At 45.4% G+C, this 16,423-nt stretch overlaps 2 protein-coding genes across 3 annotated transcripts in view; one reads left to right on the forward strand and one right to left on the reverse strand.

Moving 5' to 3' along the window:
- mnat1 (MNAT1 component of CDK activating kinase) overlaps positions 1–14,846 on the forward strand; it is a 32,818-nt gene extending 17,972 nt beyond the window's left edge. For both annotated transcript variants that reach the window (XM_079693829.1, XM_079693828.1), the window contains 2 exons: positions 2,991–3,112; positions 14,544–14,846. In XM_079693829.1, coding sequence (XP_079549955.1) covers positions 2,991–3,112; positions 14,544–14,664 — 243 coding nt within the window. In that variant the 3' untranslated portion in view covers positions 14,665–14,846. The remainder of the gene's footprint in view (positions 1–2,990; positions 3,113–14,543) is intronic.
- The window catches only part of trmt5 (tRNA methyltransferase 5), a gene marked incomplete at its 5' end in the record, with an annotated part of 2,017 nt that continues 436 nt past the window's right edge, over positions 14,843–16,423 (reverse strand). Inside the window, 7 exon segments of the mRNA XM_079692839.1 lie at positions 14,843–15,164; positions 15,718–15,801; positions 15,804–15,974; positions 15,977–16,087; positions 16,090–16,192; positions 16,194–16,313; positions 16,315–16,356. Coding sequence (XP_079548965.1) covers positions 15,103–15,164; positions 15,718–15,801; positions 15,804–15,974; positions 15,977–16,087; positions 16,090–16,192; positions 16,194–16,313; positions 16,315–16,356 — 693 coding nt within the window. The 3' untranslated portion in view covers positions 14,843–15,102.

A 16,423-nucleotide genomic window follows, 5' to 3' on the forward strand; every position in this document is an offset into this window, starting at 1 on the left:
CGCTTTTAATAGGACATGATGAGTTCCTGACTGAAAGTTTCAGCAGAGGAGGTGGAGTGGAGACAGGCCGCTCTGTTAGACGGACAGCATGACTTGCATTGGAGCCGCTAAGATGTACTCCAAACTTTACATTTGCCATTTTTGGTCAATATATTCAGAGGAGCAGAGCCTGTCCATGTGTATGCATGTCTGTGTTTGTTCCTGATGAAGTGTCCTTGCCAGTTTTCAAGGTGCCCTTACAGAGGAATGCAACAGAAATCTCCCAGACTCCCTGGCTCTGTTCTGTCTGTCGCTCAAAAATCTGATTTGCTGCCCTTTAGCTATCTGCAACTCCTAATTTGCCTCTCTTTCACTACCGCTCCAACATTGTACACTTTTCTTCTCCCTCCACCCCTTCATCCCAGCGCGTCTCTTTGATTGGCGCAGCAGGGGAGTTAACCAGTGCTGAAAGTCTGAAAGAAGATGGATGGAGAGACTGAAGGAGTGTGAAAGTGAGGGAGAGTGACTGAGTTTGAGTTGGTTTGTCTGGGTTTCATTAGTCTGTGGTGGGGCTCCACTGTGTTGGATGAATGGATAGGACAGGATTGGGGATCCCTGGCACCCTGGGGTTAAAGGTTGAATGAAAAAAACAGAGACGCCTGTGTCTAGCATTTGTGTTTTTTAAAGGAAGAAATGAACAATGTAAAGCTTTTAAATCCTATTTTAAAAATACGGGCGATATGTATCTGTTCTTGGTCCATTATTTGATCGGCTTTTGTGGGTAGTTCTTATTATTTTGTACACTGTAAGGGAAACATCTTGGATACATGTTAAATGATCCATTGAAGCCAAGAAGCAAGAGTTTGATGTTGCTTACGTGAGTTAATTTATAGTATGAAAAATAATGATTTATTATAGCAAATTGTGGTTTCATAAGCATAAGGTTTTGATGCCAAAAGACATGTTGTGTTTTGAGCAGATGTTCCCTCACTATTTCTTTGTTAAAGAAACGCACTCTTCTACTGTAAATGTAACTGTCGCTACCCCCGCTGCTCCCCCTCCTGCATGTTTAAACCGCTGAACGCAACAGGTTGAGGCTCGTTCTGCTAAAATACTTTAAAGTCATTCTGCGAAGTGGGATTAGAGGGTATGGGTAAAATCCTAAATCAGAGTGAATGTCATTTTATATTGCAGTGTTGGTATATATCGTGATATAGTACATAAATATCAAAGTGTTAATGTCTTACATATGTAGACAGGCGTGTCTTTTGTTTAGCTCATATAATAAGTGAATTACCTGACATATGGAAGTACTTTGGTATGATATTGTTAACATTGTCTAAAAATGCAATCCTGCTGTAAAATAGTCGTGGTCATTGATTTGCACCATCGCATACAATGACTTTTAAATTTTAAATGACTAACCTAAGCTATTACTGACTTAAATAAACGATGATTATGTTCTCGGTGCTACATAATCTGTGAAAGTATACACATTTATTTTGTATTAGAATTATGTCATGTCGCACAAAAGGCACTTAGAAGAAAAGTGTAGAAAAAGAAATACCACAAAATCCTGGATTGCTTTAACAATACATATTGATCTTGTATAACATTGTAATGATACAGTATGAGATTTCTGCCTTGTCGGTAATTGTTTGGTTCACTATCCGACTCGCTGGCCTGGTTTGAACAATTACCACGGTGTTGTGTTTGGCTCAGAAACTCTGCATCCACTGTTCATCCCTCAGTGCTTTTGTAACTTCCAGCTCAGCTTTGGTTGCTTTACTTCCCCGTGTGTGTGCTCGCAGGGCGGGCAGTTTGAGGCCGCTGGGCACATGTTACTCGTTTAGTTTGGTTTTCATCAGCTCCCCTCTGTGTTGTGTTGTTCTTACTCCCCCACTTCTCTTTTCTTTTCTTTTTGTTCTTATCTTTTTATCTCTCCTTTGTCTCCAAGTTCCTTTGCTCTCCTCTAAAATAGTTGGTGTTTGTTTAGACATCATCATCTTAATTCCAGGTTTGTTTCATGATCCTGGCTTGTGTTCTGAGTCTCTTTACCTTAATGCTGGAGAAAACAAAGTGGTCTGACGTGGTGCGGAAATTCCCCTTTAATGGCAGAGCCCCAAATCGAACAATTCTACACTGTCCTTAAGAAGTATTGTGTTTCTCACTCAATCACCATGGTCAAGAGCATTAGGAACTGGAGTACCCCGACTGAAATCTCAACCTTGACTACTTATGGATCGAGTTTTTTATAAAACAGAATACATTTTCTGTGCTTGCCACTGCAGGTCTTAAGGCTTATGTTTTTGCAAACAGTTTTTAGTTGAATAATCCTGAGTATTTGCTTAACTTCAGTAACACCTGATTTACCTTGATTGTATCAACCACATTTTTTTTTATCTCTGAAAACACAATGCAAATAACAAACAATCTCAGCTAAACCCACACAAATGTACTTCCTGCACAGTGAGCCTAGCGTGCCGATGTTAAGTTAATATATTACCTTTCTATTCTTAAAAGTTGATTTGTCTTTTTTTGGTTTCATGTAAACAAGCAATTTTTTTTATCCAAAGTACATTTTCTGTTATCTGGATTTATGTTTCCTCACCAGCCCCTTCAGTTCTCCTGCGTGATGTTGTGTTAGTTTCTTCTAAATCAGAATCAGATTCCTATCAGAAATAGCTGTTGAGTTGCCAGCAGTGTGTTGACCACTAAAAACATGCTCAGGGATTGTCATAGTGAGGTCTGTCCACTAAACAACAGTGCCTGGGGAAAGTTAAAATGTTGTCAGACAAAACTCCCATTGCCAAACCAGTCCGTCAAGAACTGGTTGTTGTTAATGCTGCGGTTGGATTGACATTCAGCCTTTTCCAAATAGTTTTTTCCTGTTTCCTTCATTGTGATTGTGCCATAACTGTAGTTTCCAGTTTTGCTGCACACTAAGCTAAGACAATGAAGATTATTGTTCTTTGTTGATTGTGGATTTTCTGTTGTTTTTTTATTTTCAGCGACAGACGGTGTCTCTTCAGCCTGTTCCCAAGATAGAGGAAGTTCTGTACCAGTACAAGGCCCTTCACGTTGAAACCTACGGACCCCTAGTGCCTGAACTGGAGCAGCTGGGCAGACTCGGGTACAAACTTATTGACACACTCACACATCTGCCGCACCCATTAACTATGAGTTTTCACCTTTGTAGATGAGCAGAGTTGTCATGTTGAATGATAGAAGATAAACCAATAACAAGTCCATCATGTCCTCATTAATTCTTTGGAAGTCTCCTTGAAAGAACTATGTCATTTTGCTGCCAAGTAGGCTTTAGAATAATAGAGACATGCGTTTGAGACTGTTCACATTCATTAGTAGGGTCGGATTTCTAAGCAGCTGTATAGTGAAATTTCCTTGAAAGAATTGGTCCATTAAGACGCAAGTAATTGTAATTAATTAAGAACCTCTCAAATTTCCTTGAAATTGATACCAAATTAAAAAGATATTTCCAGGACCTACCTAGGAAATTAAAGTTATTTTCTAGGAAGTTACAGGACTAGTAAAATAAATAAAAAGGTTTTATCAAATAAATTTAAATTGTGGAGTTTTGAATTTCTCCACATAGTGTTTGTATTATAAAGGTTTTGGTTTTGGCTTTGGGCTAGAGAGCTGCTGGGAAATCCTGGCTCATCTCACTTGACTATCCTCTGATTAACTGGGAGGGTGAGAGCAAATGAAGGGGGGGAGGGCTGGGAGAACGAGAGAGAGAGAGAGAGAGAGAGAGGGAGTAACAACCATCGCCCTGCCACAAGCCGCTACAGTGCCTCTGTAGGAGTGTCCATTAACACACACAGGAAGTGCTTTCCCCGACGGCCCCATTGGGCCAATCAATCCAAGACGCCATTGGTCCAGTCCTTGCCGAATGTAAGCTATCCATCAGACAGCCCAGCGCCCCGCCATCTGCACTGCAACCGGCTGGCACTGAGACCTGCCCACACACTGAGAGCGCCCCACTTTTATTGGGTGACAGGAGCAAAACGGGGTCATATTCTTAATTCTTTTTGGCCGAGCACGTTGACTCTCAGCGCTGCTTCACCCTGACCATAACCTTCATTTGGCTGAGATGTGCGGATTTGTACATAATGTCAGCATGTTTGAGATGAGGGTTCTATTCTTCTTTATTCTACAGATAAAAGTAGCTATTGACTTTTGTTGTACAGCCACATTTACCTAATTACCTTGAAAATCACCTACTTAAGGTGAAACGTTTTCCTTAAAGGATTGCGGTGGAGTTTAAGCAGAATAACTGGTACTTATTTACATTATGTATTCAATGAAGTGCTGAGGTCCTACTTCTTTTGGCCAGGCTGATCAATATGCAGATGAAACGCATCTCACAAATTTTGCTGCATGGCTGGAGCTCGGGGGGGGGGGGGGGGGGAAGAGGAGGTGGGCGGTGTCAGCAGTTCAGGGGTCCAGGAGGACCGATGCTGGAGAGGAAGGGCTCTGCCACTGAGATAAATGAGGTTCAGTGAGGAGCACCAGTCCCATTGGTGAAGGCAGCGACACAGACAGGTCCGTTCAGACAAACCACAACTCCCAACATGCAATGTGCTGTTAAGTAAAACCAAAGAATAATGCTGACACTCTCGCGCTGTAGGCAGTTTGTGATTCAGCTAAGTTTGAGGTTTTCTGCATGCAAGCGCAGATATACAAAGATGATCAAGCTTCAACATACAAGTGCATACCAACACTGTCCCTTAAACCTGCTGTACATTTAGTGTCATGCACACTCACACTCACCCCCGTTATTGCAATCCCAGCATTTTGGTCACAATGGAAGTTGTGTGATGTAGTAGGTATTCACGAGTGTGTGTGCAGTGGAAAGAGTATGCAAACAGCATTCAGAGGGTGAAAAGTGAGTCCCCTGTGTAGAGCGTTGCACTACAGCTCGGGCCCTATGAGCTGTGAAGGGAATATGCCTGTACGTGTGAGGAGATGTGCATGTGCCTGAGCGTGGATGAGGTAAAAGGGGCCGTGAGGGGGCAGGTACTTATTTTAAAACACGCCTGTTTGTCTTGGTCAAGTCCCACAGTGACAGCAGCACCACCGGTGATTTGTCTTGCACCCAGCCATCAGGAGAGACTGGAGAGCCGAGCTCACACACCCCCTCTCTAGTGGCCCCGGGGCCTCTGGGGCCGGTCTCTTGCACAGGAAGTCCAGTCAACACAGGACTGACTGGAGCCGTGCTTTTCCAATTTAAACCCTTTCTTTTCTGCTACACAGCTCTCATTCTCGCTCTGTCTCAGTGTCTTTTTCGCCTTGTCCCTTTGCCCCCCAAAAACCGCAGGAGTACTGCAAAGGCTGCCAGGAAAAAGAAGGGCCACGCCTCTTTCACTGTCTCCCCCTCTCTGTCAGCTGTACCTGAATAAATATGGACTGAGCTGAGCTCCTATATTAAAGACAGCTGCCTCAATACTGGAGTGGAGTAAAGCCTGCATGCTTAGGCAACAGGGGCCTTTCAAAAGTGCCCATTCAGCTTCTACCTCAATGTCTACCTCCTCTTCAGGCACACACATATAACCAAATGCTCCTCCCCTGATGTGCATAGGTGCATGTGATTTGCCAGAGGATAGGACCCCTGCTCTGTGAGGTTATAGGGCTGTCGATCTCATCGAGATACCCAGAACCATGCGTGAGCGGTGAGAATTATGAGGCAGCTATGAATTCAACATCACTGCCTGTAATCCAAATGTCCTGCCATGGCTCCTTGCTTTTATGTTGAACAGTAAAAACCTCTAATAAACAAAATCAAAGTAGAAGTAAATACTGCGCTTGGGACGCAAACTAAAACATATGATGTTTACGTGGACATGGCTGTGATATGAATCCCAGCACACAGCAGCCAGGGAATGAAGCGGTAGCTGTTTTAACTCCTGCCTGCTGATGGACATTACCCGAATGGAAGCACTACATCAAAATGCACAGCACCATTGAAGTCACGCATGCATTATAATTCAAATATATCTTGTTTTTCGTACACGTGCTCAGTAAACACACGCTCATGACCTTAAAGTTGTATTTAGTTCCAATTTTGTTTGTGTGTATATATGTGTGTGTGTAGATGAGCATCTGGGTTTGAGTTTGTTGCCTACAAGAAAAAAGCTCTACTGCGTAGGCGATGAAAGACTTACTGGGATCTTGGACAAGGACAAATCATATGTGGGGAAAAAAATGGGGGAAAGAGAAATTGGCTTCGGAGCGTTGAAAAATTTGACTTAAACCTCAAGTGCTGACAATGAAAGCTAGCCAGAACAGTTGTTTGTGTTGGCACAGGTCGCCCTGAAATTAGCCCATCTCTTTCTGACAGAGGTTGCTCAATGCGCTTTGCAAAATGCCAGTGTGTGTATAATATTATAAAGTTCTGCCTCCTCCCCCACTCCGCATTGCTTTCTATAATTGGTGGAAAAAGTGAGTTTTTTTTGTTGGGAGCGCTTGTCAAGCATCATTCTCTTGTCGGCAGGGTGAAGGAGAGCAGCTGAATGAGCAGAGTGTTTAGTCTGGAGATGGTCTCCTGGGGATACACTTCTGTGCACGAGGAAGTAGTCCTCAGAGCACTTTCTCTCCCTAGAACAGACTTGCGACTGGCGGAGGGGTTAAATAGCGATGGATAGTTTTCTTTCTCCTTCATTCACAAACACAGAGGACAACCAATTGTATTCATCCCCTGGAAACTCCCCCCCCAAGTCTTCTTTAAAGTGACTCGATCTTTGTATGCACATGCACATGGACCCACAGAAGTACATAAATCACTTGTGCACACACAAACATAGGCTGGCTATGTTTAACGTGTACTTAAAGGTAGCCTGCTCACTGTTCTGGTTGAGAGCCAAGGGTTAATGGGTCTCTGAGTGATGCTCTCCTTCTGACTGTGTTCTCTCGCTTTCCAAGCATCCCTCGGCGTCTGCGTGTTTATGCTAATGGTGTGTGTATCTGTTTGTTTGTTTGTTTGTGTGTTGGCTTATACTGCATGTTAAGTGCTTTGGAGGAAGGGAGATATCCAGAATAGTCGTTGGTGCTATCACAGCCTTCACTTCCTGGCAGCGGGCTTTGCTAGCCTCTCCCTGCCTGGTTGGCCTGACTCCAGGTCTGAGCTCTCCATCTTTCCAGCTCTGGTCTAGCTGTCCAAAAGCACTGCCAGTGACCCTGGATTTGGCTCATAGACTCAGCAGGACCACTAAACATGGTCCATAGAGTACTCATGAATCCATTTCTGCCATCACTAAATTGGTGTATATGAGGTTTAAATTGCATACAAATCATTCTTTCCTTCCCCCGCGTTCCCCTCTGACTCTGTGATGAAAGTGGAAGTCAACCATGATATTCTTCTTTTTCACTCAATAGAGAACAGCAACTCCAGAGGAATTTCGAGAGACGGCCATGAGTAGTTTTTTCCATGCATCCCAGGTTCTCTGATCCCTGCAGGGCGCATATCTATCTGACGGGCCTGGAAGGGTGGGGAGGAGGGGGTTCGGGGTCAGAGGGCACTGACCACGGGGGAGCTGAGGTGCAGCACCGGGATGTCAGAGTGCCCAGACTGACGGGAGCAGAGTGATGGCACCTTGGAGAGACGGGACTCCTATTCTTGGCCTCAAGTAGTCCTCCACTCTCACACTCTGTCTCGCACAAACATAGCTTTGATGCTAAGTTATGAGCTGAAGAACGAGGCGCCGGTTAACATGACCTCAGATGAACTCACTCAAGAGCAGCATGCTTTGATCTACTTTTACTACTATTAGATAATGTCTCAAGGCACATATTCTGCTCTGAATCAACCAATTAAAAGATTCAATGAAATTGCCAAATAGTGCCTTTTTATAGGAAACGTTTTTGTTTGGCTTTTGTATAACAATAGACCATTTCCTGAGAAACCTTGAGCTTTCTCCCAAAACCAAGACCTGAAGCTGAACTTGGTTTTCCAGATATTTGATATCTTCTTTTGTTCCACTGTACACACTCATTGCGCATGTCACTGTATGTCTTAGTAGATCCAGCATTGCCAGAAGCTATAGGAGTCAACGCAGTGCTTCTATGGCCATTTAAGTTCTTCCATAGCAGCTGAACATCTCTCAGATTTATTATTTGCATAACCAAAAGAGAGTGCAGGCACAATACAAGTGTGGAGGTTTAAGCTCAGCTATTTGACTTGCAAACCTGTCTGTGTCAACACAATGCCCCATCTTCCACCTTGCTTTGATACTGAGCTTCTTGTACAGTAGGCGCTCGTCTGTCTTCGTTTCTAACTAGATCAGAAACGGAGTGGAGCGTGGCCACGGTCCGACTCTCCACCAGCCCCCACCCAGGCCATTATCCCGTCTGCCTCAGTAAACAGACCATTAACAGACAGAGCTGGTGGAGGCCAGATCACTATTGTTTCCCATCCCATAGATCTGTGCAAATATTGATCCTCTCTTGAAGTACGAGTCAAAATAAGCATGCGCTGTAGTCGACTGGAGGCTTTTTACTTGTGTGAGTCATTCCTGACCCAGAGAGCGGGCGGAAACAGGGGGAGCATTACAAAATGTCAGAGCGGGAGAAACATTTGTCTTGTGTGTATTCTGGTCATCTGTAAGAGGTCTGCTTTTAGTGTTATTGTTTTCCCTCTGTGGGCTGTGTGCCAGACAGACAAGCAGTCTCCTCCCAGGACGAACGCAGGCCAGGCCAAACCAGGCCAGTGCCAGCGAAGGAGACACCAGCGAACAGGGAACTCTGACTATAACAGCGCCTCTTGCCTGCAGGTTTATTTGTGTCGAATCCCAGATGCGACAGGGTCAACCCCCAGCAGAGGGTGAGGTGATGTCTCCTGACTATTTTAACACACGCTGACCTGTGTCGGGGTTTTGCAAAGCGGCCGCACACTTTCTAAGCATGATGCGGCTCATAACTCTCTGCACACACCCTCGAGTTGTATGTGGTTTTTCCACACAAACACCAACAGACCTGAACTTTGCCTCTCTCTTTCTTTTTCACCCCCGGGGCAAAGGGCCTAGTAATGTACAGGGGGATTAGCTGGCTCATTTTCCCTCTTAAGAGCTGAAGAAAGAAAACAAACTCCCGTCATGTGGGGGTTTTGACTGTGGGGACTTGCCACGCACAGTGGTAGGATTTACTTCTCCACTATGACGTATGAGTTATCACCCTCCCCCTGCTGCTGTAGCTTTCCCTGTTTACTTTTTTCCCATCTTTCTTCCTAATTGAAATACTCTTGTGCTCGCCACGGTGCTTGAGGTGCTTCAGTAACTGATACCTGTGGAGGCGACTCGCCCCCCTCGGGAAAACTCTATTCTTCCTCTCCGTATCGCTGCTCTATTCCCAGGATGTTACATCTAACTGTCATGGCTCCTTTGCTGTGCATGTATGGGTGTGCCTTGTGCTAGCGGCCATTCACTGCACAGCATATGTCCTTCCATTGTTTACGGCCCCATTTGGTTAACGATGACACTGATGTCATGTCATTATCCTCCCTCTCCAGTCTGCTTTGCCTCCCTCCTCCTTCCTCTAAACTCTCCAGGGGGCAAAGTTATCAAGTGGCAGCTCAGGAGACGAAAGAAAGATGCTCTCTGTATCAAGTGGCCAGCGGGATGTCTGATGCCTCTCCAAGCCCCATGGCTGCTGCGGTTAGGTGCAGTCAGTCGGCCTCTACTGCCCCCATCAGGCCACACAGAGGAGGTGCAGGCCGACACACATAAGAGCCCTGGATGAGTAGTGACAGGTGACGCTGGGACCAGGAAGTGGAATTTGGGCACAATAGGCTTTTATCGTGGGCACCTCCACAATGCTGTCTTTCATAGACACAAAACAAGTGTACCTCTTAGTCTTTATCACTGATACAACGAGCTGCCTTCCTGACATCTTACAGATTGTCAGTCCCCTAAATGAGTGTATTCCTATAAGTGTTTAAGTCAAGTGTCACCCAAAGCTTCTGTTAACACTCTAAACATGTTCTCCTCTTAACTAAGTGTTAGCTACACCCATGTCCCGCTCCTCCTTGCTTTCTGGATGCAGAGTCTGTCGGTGGTAATGATAAGAAGCACGATAATGGATAAGGGGTCTGTAGGCTCGTGAGGATATGATGTAACCGCACCGAGCTCCCCTCAGACGCACTCACAACTTGAGATAATCTGGTGGACAGTGGGTAGGCTGATGGCTGAGGATCTGTCTCACACACTCGCACGTCCCAGAGGAAGCTGCACTCAATGGAAAGGAGTGTGACCTTTGACCTGTGGTGATGAAAGACCGCTGTTGATAGATATAGTATACCTGTGAGAGTCCTCTGTGTTTGGCTTGTCTGCGGGGGGTTTTGTTTCTGGACTGCAGCCTGGACCAATTCACACGTCCCGTGCTGGTAAAATTCTGCTCCGTCTGTTTCACCATCAGTATCGATACAAACAGCTTTGCCCTTACAAAAACATGTATTCACACACTTGGAATTGTGTAGACACACATGGGGGGGCATAAGCACACATCGCACATCCACACAATGTGCTCAGTGTGCTGTGTCTCTCACAGGGGTACATTTTCTCTCAGGGCAGAGTGTAGGAAGGAGGGGCAGCAGTGCTGTGAGTGTAACCGGATCTGCCTTAGGAATGCAGGGGGTGTTTTTGGAGGACTGGAGTGGAGTTTGGGGGGTAAAGGGGGGCTGACTTAAGGGGTAGGATGGGTGATTAGGGGGTGACAGCTGAGTGCTGACCCCTCTATAATGACAAATCATCTGGCAGGTGTGTGGCTCTGCCCCCCCCCCCCCCCTTCAGCCCCCATCATTTCCAGGCCAGGAATCCTCAACCGCTGCTGGAGCATAGCGTTAAAGGAAGACTTCCGGACATTCACGCTGCCATCCAGCAGCCTCATGACTGGCCTCACAGAAGCATGGGGCAGCTCTGCTCAGATATTGCCTGCCCTGTGCTTGTCAGCTGCCCTCGTTTGTGCACTCAACACTACAGTCTAAGCTCCTTCACTTTAATAAACAATGACTAACTAATGAGGCTTCAGTCCTTGGAGCGCTCTCAGGTAGGTTTGGATTTATTGATTTATCTTTCCAGTGTTGATTGAACTGAATCCAGAGTTCATCTCAACAACTGCCTGGAAGTCAGCTTACACTGCGTGGGTCATGAATCATGCTGACGACAAGCTGAATTAAAACAGCCTCTCATCTTATGTGAAGTAAAACAAATGCTGACCCTGGATCAGTAAGGGTTATAAGAGTGGACAGGTGTCAAGCTTAGGCCCAGTCTCAGGTCAGGGTTTTGAAGGAAAACGTAAGAGCAGCATGGAGCTTATAAATTCCACTCATTCAGATAGTAATGTTTCTGTTGAAGCAGCCAGTTTAGCATCTTTGAGCTAAGTCTAAGCCAAACCACATCCAGTTATTCTACAGTTAGTGTTGTTTAGGACTGATTCAGATTGCTCCATTGTCCCGTGCGCCTGCTCTGTGGTTTGCATGTTGATTAAGTGTCTGCTTGCTGCAATAGACTTTTAGAATTACAGACCTCTTTTCTTTTCCATCAAGCCTGCGCTTCCACAGCTCTTCTTAATCCAATTCCAGCCAACACATGGAGTCTAGACAAGAGGCCCAACAAAGCCTGCACCTCCCTCTGATATCGGCCGTTTTCCCTCCAGAGTCCCAACCTCACAGCTATTTCCCTGAAGAGCCCAAACACCCGCCGTTCCGCAGCAGCATCGTCGATCCAAACACAGAGGAGCCACACATTCTCAGCTGGAAATCACGCAGAACCCCGCTGGAACATTTCGCCACTTATCTTTTCACTTTGAATTAGGGATGCGGCTGCGCTGCGTTTTCCAGGCAGCCGGAGTGGGGAATACTCCTGGGGTCCAGTCAGGAAAATCTCTGACCGTTATTAGCATTAGCAGGAGACATTGCGCAGGTATTCAGAGCTCTAGACACAAGTGGAAAAATGCTGCTGGCTCTGAAAAATGTTGATCCACATGACTTTTTTTTTAAAAAGACAGCGTTAACAGCAGATGGTAGAAGTTGAAGAATATTGCAAGTACTTTATCATCTATTATGCGTTTGGGAATATCTAAATTTGAGATTTATGCTGAGATGTTCATGTGAGAAAAAAATCTGGCAAAACATATATCACTCCTTTTGGGTGTGTATACTCATGGAAAACCCCTGTCCTATTCCCTTGTGGCAACTGCAGTCCGACACGCACACTGTCATAGTGTCATACTATGTCATTCAGTTGTCTTCATCACCTGCACTCGTCTTTTCCCACTCCCCCCCCCCCCCCCCCCCCAAGCGACATAATGGGCCAGTCCAAAGTGACCCATATTTACCCAATAATACGAGGCTTTGAAAAGACCCATATCGAGTTGCAGCTAATGCTCTGGTGGGGCCCGGAGAGTGAAAGATGTTACCGGCCGACACGGCTTGGGTTTCAGGGCCCTGCGAACAAAAGGCAGTCCAGTCCTTTGAGAGAAAGGGAGAGAGAGGGGGGGGGGGGAGGGTGTGGAGACGGGGAGTGCACACTGAAACAGTAGCGTCAGAGGGTCTCGAAGCATTTCGGGGAGGTTTCATGTGTGTTGCATCTCGTTTTATGATTGAAGGCAGTGTCAAGTGACTTCGTGTTGCAGCAGACTAGTGTGCTCCAAATGTAAACGCAGTTCATGCTGTTGCACGTCTAGTGTGTTGTCAGTCCACTCTTAATGTTTCAGCATTGTCAAGTACAGTCATGTGAAAGGAGTCAAGTTTATCTATCCGCTTCCTCTACAGCCGGTCCTGTGCTTGTACATGTACGCGGCCGGCCCTTACAGGAAGATGCGGATATGACCGCTGAGTTAATGGAGCAGAACTGAACTAACCTCGGGTGTTAGGGGTGAGCAGAGGGCAGACAGGGTTGGTTTAAGAGAAGAGGGTTTGTGATGATGATACCCAAAGGTGATTTCACCTCATATCCTCCCTCCTTTCCACTTCCCACTCCCCTCCACCCCTCCCCCTCTCCTCCTCCTCCTCCTCCTCCCCCCTCTCCTTCATGTTCTCTTTTTTGCTCCCTCTCTCTGGCTCCTTAGGGGCAGGCAGGTATAAAGTTACACAGAGCTCTCAGCTTTCTTGGAAGGAATGACCACATGAGTAGCTTGGGGATTAGATTAGCAGGAAGAGCAGACTTAGCCGGGCTGTAAATAGCCCACTTTTTTCACCATTAAAAAGGCCCAGTACAATATAATCAATAGATAGCACTCATCTGATGCAGGAAGCCATATGAGAAGACCTCCCTCAAGTGCTCTGAAGGACAGGCTACAGCAGCTTGGGCCTAATGAAGTTATTATTAATCACTGGGCCTCCTGTTTTGAACTTGTGTGTCGTTTCTCTAGTGGGTGATGAGTGGCCTGATTGACATCTCGTGCTGCTCTTCCTCTCACTTTCACTGTCTGTTGTAAGACAAGACAAGGTCATCCTTCTGATACTCGCAAATGTTCGACTTTATGTCACAGTCATGCCAGTGAATATGTTTAACTTTTATTTTCAGTGAAGGCTTTATTGTGTAGCAAAGCACCTCGTAGAATCATAAAACACCAAAGCAAAATATGATCTATTCAGCATGTAGTCTCCCTGACACCTTTTTTTCTCCCTGTCCATCTCTCATTCACACACACTCACACACATATGCCTCAACCCGCTCCATCTCTCTCTGCCTCCCCACAGGTGTTGGGTTACTCTGTAAAGCAGCTTGAATGGGCACAGAAATCACAGAGGGCTGTCTGTGCTCTTGATTCTCGTTTTACTTTGAAGTTTCTCCGGCTCACAGGAACAGGGGCCACAAAGCCAGACTCGTGTGAGGGCTTTAGTCCTTTTTGCCAGGACTCTGATTTCTGTAGGGTGGTGTTGGGGGGGGGGTCGGGTGGTCGGCAGTATTGACAGGCAAGGCTACGTGTTGTTTCCGTTGTTAGAGGACTTAGCTGTCGTTTTAGCTTTGTAGTCAAGATGCTGGAGAACAGAACATGTGTGCGGGTTTCTCTGACAATGCCCACTTTTTGACGGCACAACAGTAGAGGAAGGATTAGAGTGGGTGGGGGGGACACAGATCAACCCCTCCTTATACTAACACAGCGAAGAAGTAGAGGGGCATCTATCAATGTGAGGACTAAATTAACAGCTCGACTGTTTTTCTGTCTGTGCACGAATGTGAAAATAAACAGTGGCTTTGCTTAAGAACCTGAAAAGGGGCTTTTGGCAGGATACATCTGTAAGCACTTAAAAAATAGAAGACACCCATAGTACTTTAATAGAGCAATGTCGGAGAGGCTTTTAGGCACAAGGTGTTCCAGTGTTTGTGTATGGGTACGTCTGTCTTCGTTGATTTCATCAAAAGGGCCAAAGGGTCGCGGAAAGCCAGAAAAAATAACTTCAAGTGTGGATTTAATGAAGAAAAAACGTATGCTCGGGTTACACTCACAGGAACTACTTTTTGAAAACCGCTCTCAGGCTGCCAGTCAGTCACATTATTGACAAAATACCTCACTGCTGTTACTGACCAGAGCTCTGTGTGTGTTCTCAGGTATCTGAACCACGTGCGGGCTGCCATGCCTCAGGACACAGCTGGAGGATACACCTCAGCTTTGGCCTGTCACCGAGCTGTTCAGGACGCTTTCAGTGGGATGTTCGTCTTTAAACGCTGAGAACATCCAGAGCCCGAAGATACATGTGACCAAAAGGACAATAAAAGCCACTCGCTGCCACCCTAAAGAGGCCAGCGCTGCTGAGCTGAATGCTGCTCTGACTGATTTTTGTAGGGTGTAATGACCTATTTTTATATTTTGTTTTTATCTTTTATTTAAATAAATCAGTCAACAACTGTCAATTTTGTGAATTTTATTTAAAAGTGAAACAACTCCTGACGTATGGTCAAGCTTTGAATAATAATAGCTCCAATATATTAAAGTAGAAACAAAATATGATGTATTGAAGTACAGATTGGACATGATTTCCTATGACAACATGCAACATAATCTGTTATTAAGCATCAGTTAAACTCCGATTAAAAACAAAAAGCAAAGAAAAGTAAAATGTCTTAACTAAAAAGTTGTTTTTTATTCCTAATATTGGTAGGTCGATCATCACGTTGAATCCGTGGCTTCTTCACACTTCGGTCTCTTTGGAGCAGGTTCTTCTGAAGGATCTGTAGATAAACAAAATCAGTTTATAGTTTTTTTTTCTCCACATAATATTCTTTGCCCCATATGCAGCACATATAAGATACATACATGCTCTTCAATGAGAGCTGCAAATAAAGATGAATTTCATCATTGATTTATTGTAAATCAGAACCAGAAACGGGTTTCAATTTTGAGTTGAAAAAAGGAAATTGCTCACATTTGACAAGCTGGAAACATAATTTCCGGCATTTTTGCTAGAAAAATGTGTCAAACCATAAACCGATTATCAAATGAGTTGCCATGTGATGTTGTTTATTGAGTAACTGACACTGTTTCAGCTTTTCTTTGGGAGTATTTTTATCAAGATATATACAGATTAAGCGAACAGACAATCCAATGGAAAATCTTATTGGCTTTTTATGGAGCGAATTAGGGCCTAAGAAATACGTCGTCCTTGCATCTCTCTATCGACACTTGGAGAACTGGGGATGCACATTGTTCTCTCTCATTCTATGTTTATAAGTTTGAATGTGTTTTTTCCCCTGAAGTGATCACCAATGTTGGTCATTACTTCACCTGTCTTTTCTTGATCACCGCTGAAGAGGACTTCTTTAGGGATGGTGAAACTCACGCAGAGCATATCTTTGTTGGGGGCTACATACGCACAAAATGCACAGAACACTTGTCCTTCAGGGGCAACCCGAGGCTACAGGAGGCCCTCTTCACCACATCCGTATCAGGGTTGTCTTCTTTAGAGAAGCCGTAGCAATGCACTGTGGGAAGGTTCTCGTCACAGGAAAGCTCCTGGGGCAACAGACCTCTGAAAGCATCAGGAAGTCCAGAGCAAGGGCAGGCAGGTTCATCACTATGTGAACCTTGGCCCTTCCCTTCAGCAGCACAGGCAACTCCTGCTTCACGGGCCCCTGGATGAAGGCTCTGCCATCAGGTTAAAGGTGCAGACTTTCTTCTCCACCTTGTTGAGCTTGCAGTTGTGCTGCAGCCACTTGTGGGATTCTGGGTTCAGATCGTTGGCCAAAACATTGGCTCCGGACGCGGGCAGCCGGGACGGCAAAAGGTCCGACGCCGGCGAACACATCGAACACAGTGTCCCCGCGTTTCACGAGCTGCACCACGCGCTGGTGCTCTGTGCTCAGCCGGGAATTCCAGTAGACACAGTGAAAAATCAAACTCGTATGTCACCCCGTTTTCTTTTATCTGCAGCAGAGACAACGATGTGTCAACTGTCAGTCAATTGTCTCATATCAGAGTATTATTGTAAAAA

This window comes from Notothenia rossii (assembly GCF_949606895.1).
Source record: "Notothenia rossii genome assembly, chromosome: 7".
Lineage (NCBI taxonomy): Eukaryota > Metazoa > Chordata > Actinopteri > Perciformes > Nototheniidae > Notothenia > Notothenia rossii.